The 9,294-nt window shown below is 29.3% G+C and overlaps 1 protein-coding gene across 4 annotated transcripts in view; it reads right to left on the reverse strand.

The window, feature by feature from the left end:
* The window catches only part of LOC117179165, a 717,982-nt gene that overhangs the window by 50,762 nt on the left and 657,926 nt on the right, over positions 1 to 9,294 (reverse strand). For all 4 annotated transcript variants that reach the window (XM_033370882.1, XM_033370879.1, XM_033370881.1 and 1 more), the window contains one exon: positions 6,467 to 6,557. In XM_033370882.1, the coding sequence (XP_033226773.1) occupies positions 6,467 to 6,557 (91 nt within the window). The remainder of the gene's footprint in view (positions 1 to 6,466; positions 6,558 to 9,294) is intronic.

The following is a 9,294-nucleotide window of genomic DNA, read 5'->3' on the forward strand; positions in this document are numbered from 1 at the left end:
CATTAATCATTGCTTTGTGATCCTTATGGGAAGGAGGGGGATTTTACGAACCGTGAACCTTCAACAACTTTGTGGCTTTACACAAATCGATATGGTTTTTCAAACATCAGCTCTCATAAAAACTTTTGATAAAACTTTCCTCCATTAAAAGGCTATTATTTTTATAATGAATAAGGTGATATTTCATCAAATAAAAATAGTAATTTTGATACCTGTTATTTTAATTTCACCACAAGGGTGCTCCTTAAAAATTAAAAATTATTTTTTTCAAATCAGTGTCTCGAATTCCAATCGGTAATAGAGTTAAAAAAAAAGTTTTAGTGGTGCTGGGAATTTTTCAAGACTTGCAGTTTTGAAATGATTGAAATTTATCCTGCACATGCAAAAATTGCAAAAAAATTTGTTTTGTGCACTGTTTTAAGGATAGCAAGTAAGGAAAGAAAAAAACAAAATTATTTAAAATAAGCGCGGCGCGTTCATCAAACATCCCCCTCCCATATTTTTCCTCCTCTACCTCCCTACATTCCACTACTACCCTTCTATACCACTACTTCTCCTCTTCACCAACGCCACCTCTTTTCACAGTTTAACCTTCATCTGCCCTCCCTAACCCTTCAAATAATTTCACATAACTTCCCCTATTTCGCCACCCTTCACTTCCCCCACTCACCTTGCTATCATTTCCCCTACTTCCCTACCATCATTTCCGCTCACTTCGCCTTCTTTGAAAAAATTTCGACGAACGGATGGATGTAGGGGAGGTAAGAGCAGGGAGGGGATTAAACGGAAGTGGGGGTTTTCTCGGTCTCATAAAATTCACGGTCATTCCCCATTTTCCCGGTCGAGCGGCAGGTATGGGATGTGAGGGGACATGAGGGCAGTGAAACTAAGGGATGTGAGGGAAATGAGGGTTGGGTCCGTAAGGGAAGTGATAAAAAATGAGGGGAGGGTATGTGAAAAATTATTTATATATAAAAGAGGGTTAGCAATGGAGTGTAGGTAAGAAAGGGAGGGGAGGACTGGGAAAAGGAAGTATGGAGAGGAAGTATTATTTGGGGAAGTGATGAGAGTTGGTGGTAGAGGAGGTAAAAGTTGTAGAAGGGAATGGAAGCAAATGGTGAAGTAAAGGACAGGGGAAGTAAGAAGAAATTGTTTATAAATTAAGTAGGGTTAGCAATGGAGTATCGGTGAAGTGAGAGGAGGGGAAGTAGGGAAACACAGAGGGAGTAGGAGGACACAAAGTTTGTAAGGGAAGAATTGAAAGACCTAATTACGTTTTAATATGCTACGAAACCTTTTTTTAAGGGGCGTGGCACCTCCAGTGACTAATTTTTTATTCAATTTTTAACGTTCTGGAAACAGTTAAAAAATTGTAGTTGGCACCTGCTTGTGACGTGGGATACGTATTTGGCACGATTTGTTGAAAGAGTTAATATAACGCATTGGCGTTATTAGTAGGAAGCCGTTTATCGTTAAATTAGGGTTGCAGAACTGTTGGAGACAGGGGTGCTAATAGAGGGTGCGTGTGTCTGATTTATGACACCACTGAGAACCAAAATGTTGTATATTATTAACGTGCCAGGTACCACGACACAGACGAAAGAATTACCTTAATTTTCCCCATTTTCAAATTTCTACAACGAAATGATTAACATCCGGCAGGTCATGAAATTTTGACTGAAAGTTAATTTATATTCCCAAGCAATTTAATTAAGATTATGCAATATGGAAATATAATTCGTTAATCGAAATAAGGAGAAGAGAGTTGAGAGGAAGTAGGAGGAGTGAGAGAAAGTGAGTGGAGGAAAAGTCGAGAAAGTGAGGAGAAATTGTGGGAGCGGAATTAGAGAAAAGGAGTTGAGGGGAAGTAGGGGAAATTCTTAAAATGAAGGAAAGGTAGGAAATCGAGGAGAAATCAGGGAGAATAGGGTAAGTAGGGAAAGTGAAAGGAAATAAGGGTTGGAAAAGTAGGGAAAGTGATGGGAAAAAGTGGGAAATGGAGGCAGGGGAAGTAGAGGAATTTAGAGGAGGCAGGGAAAATGATTAGAAATGAAAGTGAGCAGTAAAGGGGAAGTGAGAGTTGGCGACGGGAAGTGTTAGTTGGAGAAGCAAGGAAGGGGCGTAAAGGCGGAAGAACTTAGGAACTGGAGGAAGCGAAAGTTGAAGTAAGTGGAGGGGGATTAGGGGAGTTTAGAAGCAGTAGGGAAGGAAAAATATGGAATGGGGAAGTTTGAACGACATATTTAACGTCCTAATAGCCTACGAAACCTTCCTTTTTATATGCAAGCGGCGCCTACTTTAACTAGTTTTTTTTTCGTGACGACTAGAGGCAGCGATACATTTTTTATTATGAAATTTTTCTAAAAATTATCCTTGAGTTTTAGTGTGTGATTATAATTGATGATATTTGATGATTTCCAATTAGTGATTCCGAATTTTTTTTTGTATTCTGGCCACAGAGCCAGAGAAACCACGGGCGTCATAAACGGACATGGAGGGTTGGTATATGGGGGAGGGGGTAGGTGCCAAGTGAAGATCGATAATGAACGGGATATCGTGGGACACTGATAGCGCTCCCTAAATATACGAGACTTTTAGAGTTTTAGAGTCAAACCGTCCGTGAAAGAGATAGCACGACTATATTTATTACCCTGTGCGTATAGGGTATAGACGCAAACGTCAGCTTTTGCCTCAATTTGCCCTTGACAAACCGCATCAGTTTCCTTTGTGAAAGGCAAACAAATTTCCATTATTTTCATATAAATAATAAGACAAGTCTCATACTAAAAAGTGCTCTTAAATTTTTTTTCAATTTTACAACTCAAATAAATTACGGAAATATTAGAAGCATAAAAAACTTAAAAAATTCATAATAACACATTTTTAAACATTAAGTATTGTGTAGTGGTTTGTGTCTGTGCTAAGTTTATAAAATATATTTTTGGTTTTTGTTTGTTACATATTATTAGTATTACTATTCTAATACCCACTCTATCTTAACGTTCCAGAAAGTTCTACATTACAAGCCACATGTCTGGTATATAATGTTTAGTAATGTAAAAATACAATACGTCATTAAAAATCTAAATCACCCTAAAGTTGTTTACGCAAAATTCGTTGCTCACAATTGCGCCGCGTAAGTTTATGACGTAATCAAGAAAATATTCTGTACACTAAGCATGGACACGAACCACTACAGCTGTAGAAAGTTCTTGATGTTGGTAAGATAGGTTTTGTAACTTCTAACAATACATCTGCCTCTTTGTGTTAAAGTTCTAAAAGATTCTAGGCTGCAGAAGAATGTTTATCATAAGTGATAACTCATATCATAAGATATGAGTTTTAAATTAAATGTATTATTCACAAGAAGGCCATAAATAATCCTTTGTTCTTATTAATATACTAATTGAGATAATAAATAACTTTAAATTTGTTTACGAAAATTTGTTACTCAGAATGGTGCAAAGTCATTTTAGAACGTCATCCGTAACCTTTGAGGAGGTTCTAGAAACTTAGCACGGACACAAACCATTTTAGCTGTGGAATGTTCTCGACGTCGGTAAATGTGTCGATAACGGAATCTACAATTTTAATCTGTCTGAATTATCTAATATTATTATAGTTAATAATAAATAATCTTTTATATTCAGAGCGCTTTAATATTTGTGATACATGAGTGAAATATCATAATAAAATAAATAAGAAGTCAAGGTAAAGAATAATTCTGTTATCGGATGAAGAGGAAACCTCTCTGCATGTCTCCGCACATTGGCTTCAGTAATAACAAAATTTATTCAAGGATATTATGGTCTTTCTACTGGGGTCATGAACTACCTATACTTTATGTCGTCGCCTTGTACTTTAACCGCTTATTTAATTAATCCCCTTCAGGGCTTATAAAAGTCAAGGATCTACAGGCTGATACTTCATTTCTTATCATAGGATTTACAAGTGTTTTAAAAATGTCCTAATTTAGTAACAGTAGCTCAAATAATAATTCATTTATGTTAATTTAACTAACAAAAAATCAGCGTTGCCAAAAACACTTAATTTCAAAAATTTCCAGAATTTTCCCTGATTAAGTTTTTGTTATCTTACTATTAATATTCAAAGACCAGCAAAAAAAGGTTGAACTTTAATCACAGAATATTGCATTTACAACCAAATAGTTCATTCTTTTCTCAGACAGTTACATTTTATACCCGAAAAATCTATTTTTCAAGAAAAATATGCAATGTCTACTGAAAGAGATAAATTTTTAAACTAAAAGGATGGATTGTCAGCAAAGCATTTTCTACCATGCAAAACGAATTCTTAACAAAATACATGAAACTTACGATAAATAGTTTAATTTTTCAAGTTGAAAGAATAATTTTCAAATAAAAATGTAATATATGATATATTATTTTTAAAAAAATTCTACCAAAAAATGTGAATTTTAAAAACAAAAAGACGAATTTTCAACCAAGAAGATTTTTTTAAAATCAAAATTGCGAATTGTCAACAAAATCCGTGTATTTTCAAAGAAATATTGAAATTTCAACAAAATAGTAAAATTTGCAATTAAAGATATGAATCTTGAACTAAAATGATGAATTTTTTGAAAGAAGACGAATTTTCTTTAAATAAAGACTTTTTAGTCAAGACAGGAAAAAAGTTCATCCAATTTTTTTGAATTTTAAGCCAAACGATAAATTTTCTGTAAAACAATTTAGTTTTCAACCTGAAAATCTGAATTTTCAACAAAAAATTAAATTTTTAATTGAAGCCAAGAAGCTTAGTTTTCTACCAAAAAGGCGATTTTACAACCAAAGAAGATAAATGTTCAAACAAAAATAGAACATTTACATTTTCAGTAAAAAAAAAATAATTTTTTACATAAACAAAATTTTCAAATATAAAATAATTTTGTAACTTAGTGGTTCAACATTCAACTAAGTAGTTGATTTTCTAAGCAAAGATGAATTTTAAATAAACAGTACATTTTTGAACCAAAAAATATTCGAATTAGTGACATTTTTTATCAAAGAATTTAAATGAACTAAATACTTCAAAAATTTCAATATTAATATTCTTTGTTGAGAATTTATTTATTTTATCTTACTTCAGTAGTTTTTAATTTGAAGTTAAAATCTTTTTTTGTTGAAACATATTGATATGTCTAATATTACATTAATCGTTAAAAATTAAATATTTTAGTTGAAAAGTAATCTCTAATTGAAAGTGTTTCCTTTATTTAAGTTGGAAATTATTATTTATTTTTAAATTACGAATTTAAATATTCCAGTTGAAGATTTATAATTTTATTTAAAAATTTATTTCTTTAGTGGAAATTCGAACTATTTTGTTGAGAATGTATCTTTTTAAATTCAAAATTTGTGTTTTTAATTGAAAGATTCAGCATTTTAGTGGAAAATTCATCTCCTTGGATGAAAATTCAAGTACTTTGTTACAAATTTAATTATTTTTTTCAAAATTTAACTTTGTGTGAAAATTGCACTAATAATTAAAGCTTAATCTTTTTTATTCTAAATCTGACCTCTTTTTTTTTTAATTTAATCTGTAAAGGTTCAAAGTTCAACAATTTGGTTAAAATTTTTAATATTTTGTTATAAACTCATATTTTTTTATCGAAAATTTAAATGTTTTGTTGAAAGTTCATCCTTTTAAATTCGAAATTAATTTTGGTATATATAAAATCCAACTATATGGTTGAAATTTCAACTTTTTTTTGATCAAAGTTTAATATTTCTGTCTGAAAATCGACCATTAGTTTGAACTTTCATCTTTAAAGTTCAAAAATTCAACTATTTTGTTAAAAATTAAATTAATTTGTTGAAAACATAACTATTTTGCTAAAAAGTCAACGGTTTTGGTCGAAAATTCAACTCTTCAACTCTTTTAAAAAATCATCCTTTTTGAATGAAAAAAATAAATTAATTAAAAATTTTTTATGTAAATTTGAAATTTCATTTTTTGATTGAATTTATAAAAGATTTTATACTGGAAATATTAAAAGATTAAAATGCTAAGGCCAAACTTAAATTTGATTAGTTCAAGAAATTTGAATACCATTTAAATAAAAAAATTTCGTTTATGCCCTTAAAATATATTAATTAATTTTTAATGTTTGAAAATCTATTTAATTTGTCCGTTTATACCCTTAAAATATATTAATTCCAGAAATGAGTAATTAAACACGTTAATCAGTTAATTTACAATTAGTGACATTTTTTGTAAAGAAAATTAAATTTAAAAAATACGTAAAAATTTAAGACTGCTTTTAGTTGTCCCGAAAAATTTACGGAGTCTAAAAAGGGGAAGAAAATAATTTTTTATTATAATTATTTATTATAATTGTTTTCCACTATGTAAAAATAAATATAATTTTTCCTCGTGGGTGAAATACAAGTTTTAATACCGCTTGGTTACATAAAATCTTATTTAACAAAAAGTAATTTCTCACCTCGTAGGAAATAGTGAGAGCTGTTTTCTCCTGCTTCAGCTGCTCCGCTCTTTGCTTATGTTGTAAGAGCCCCCGAGACGACTCTTCCATCCTGAAAAAAATAATTTTTTTCAATAAAACCTTAATAATAAATAATGAAATTTGCAAAAAGAGAATATGTAATAAAATACCTAGACATTATTGAAATACAAACATTAAGTCAAAATCAATTAAAAATAGAAGAATCCCGTCCATCAGCATTCTCTCCTGAATGGAAGATTAATAATTAATTAATTAAATTCACGCACTCGAGAATAAAGTTTGAAATTTATTGACTTCTTAAGTGAATTTAAAGGACGGAACGGCTGCAGAGGAGTCTGGTAATAATTTAGAGAATTTTAGATAATTTTTGAGAAAATAATAATTTCTCCGATAAGAAAGAAAAAGCTAGAGAAGGCATTAAATTTCCATGCATAGTAATGAAAATCTAGACATTGGATGGGTATATAAAAGATGCATAATGCGTCATTTATCGGTCGTTATCGCGAAGCGACCTTTCAGAACGTGTCCTGCATTGACCTTACGATTCGCCCACCTTACCATTCACCCGCCTTACCCAATAGAAGGAAAGGAGGGCTTCTGTGTACAGAGAGGAGGTTAATATTTGCATTATCGACTATTCCCTCGAGCTGTCAAGTTACCTTCAAATAGACGGAAATTACTAAAAATCTACTATTTTTAATTTTAATATCTCTTTTAACTTTTCTCCAGATATAATAATATCAAGTATTTTAAATTAAATAATTGCTCAATTATTATTTATACATGACATTTTTATATTTACATTTTTTTAACGAATTTTTATTTACATGATAAATTTCTAAACCTAATTGTTTAATTTTTCAGTTAAAAAATAAATTTTCAACCAGAGATAAATTTTCAACTAAAATGATGAAACAAAAAATGAATTTCTAAATAAGCACTTGAACGCACAAAAAAGTCGAATTTTCAACAAAACATATTACTTTTCAACCATTTAATTGGACTTTTAACTAAATACATGAAGTATTTAACACAAAAGATTACTTTTATACCAAAAAATGTGACTTTCCAACAAACTACATAAATTCTCAACTAAGTAGTTGAATTTCCAAATAAAAAATATAAATTTTAAAGAAAAAATAAACAAATAATTTACAACACATTAGTTACATTTTTAAACAAAAAGATGAATATTATAACAACAATCTTGATTTTCTTTAAAAAAAAAGAGATCAATTTTGAATAAAAAATATAAAGTTTCCAACAAGAAAATTAATTTTCTACCAAAAAGATCAATTTACAAAAAATTTAATATTCAACTAAAAAATATAAAATTACGATGAAAAATGAAATAGTTAAATATACCGTTAAAGAAAATAATTTTTATTAGTAAAAAGGGCATTAATCTACTAAAAAGATCAGTTTTATAACAAGAATTCTAATTTTCGAACAAAAAAACGAATTTTCAACAAAATAGATCAATTTCAATCCAAGAAGATTAATTTTGTACCAAAACAGACAAATTTTTAACAAAATACAGAAATTTTAAAGCGACTAGTTAAATTTTCAACTAAGAAAGATAAATTGACGCGTAAAAATGCTATAACTTTTCAAAAATCTTGATTTTGTTAACAAAATTTTGAAATATTTTCCAATTTTAAAGTATTTGAGATTTTTTTTCAAAACTTCTAAACACTTTTTAAAATGACAACGTATTTTAAAATAAATAATTAAAGTAAATAATAAATTTTCAACTAAAGAGATGAATTTTCAACTGAAATGATGAACCCAAGAAAAAATGAATTGATAAACAAACTCCTGAATTTTACACAAAGAAATAATTTTAAACAAAAAGAGATGAATGCTTATGTTAATGGAAAATCTAGTACTTGATATTTCAACCAATAAAAAAAAGATTTATTTTAAATAAAAAAGCAGTTTAATTCAACAAAAAAGAGGAATTTTCAAGAAAATAGTTAAATTCACGACCAAAAAAGAGTTTTCAACAAAAACAATTGAATTATCAACCAAAAAGAATACTTTTTAACCAAATTATTTTATTAAAAAAATGGGTAAATCAAAAATTGTTAAATGCTCAACTAAAAACATTATTTTTTTAACCAAGAGAGTGAATCTTATGCTGAAAAACCGAATTTTAACCAAGTACGTGAATTTTCAATCACAAAGTTAATTATCAACCAAATAGATGCATTGTTATAGTAAAGTAGTTGCATTTTTAATCAGACAAATAATTTTTAAAATAAAATTCTTGAATTTTTAGCCATGTAATTACATTTTTGACTGAATACTTGCATTTTCTTCCGAGAAGATTAATTTTCTACCAAAAGAAAAAGACTTTTCAACAAACTACATGAATTCTCAACTAAGAAGCTGAATTTTCAACTAAAAAAGATAAATTTTCAAGAAAAAGTGAACAACTAATTTACAAATTAGTTAAATTTTCAAACAAAAAGATGACATTTTCTAGCAACAATATTAATTTTCCATAAAAAAATGTCAATCAAATACATGAATTTTTAACTACAAATTCCCATCTAAAATTCGAATTTTCAACAAAATATTTAAAGGGGGAGGGTCGGTAAGGCCGGTTTTTGGCCTAATTTATTTTTGGACCAAAAAATCTGAAAAAATCATGGTAGTATCATATAAGTATACTGAGTCGATTGCACGCTAAACGGACTACTCTCCACCCCCCAGTCACCCCTACAAATATAGGAAACACCACTACCCACCAACTGTATTTTCGAGAGATTTGACACTCTTAAACATGTATTCTGAGGTTAGCT

Source organism: Belonocnema kinseyi, chromosome 8, assembly GCF_010883055.1.
Source record: "Belonocnema kinseyi isolate 2016_QV_RU_SX_M_011 chromosome 8, B_treatae_v1, whole genome shotgun sequence".
NCBI lineage: Eukaryota > Metazoa > Arthropoda > Insecta > Hymenoptera > Cynipidae > Belonocnema > Belonocnema kinseyi.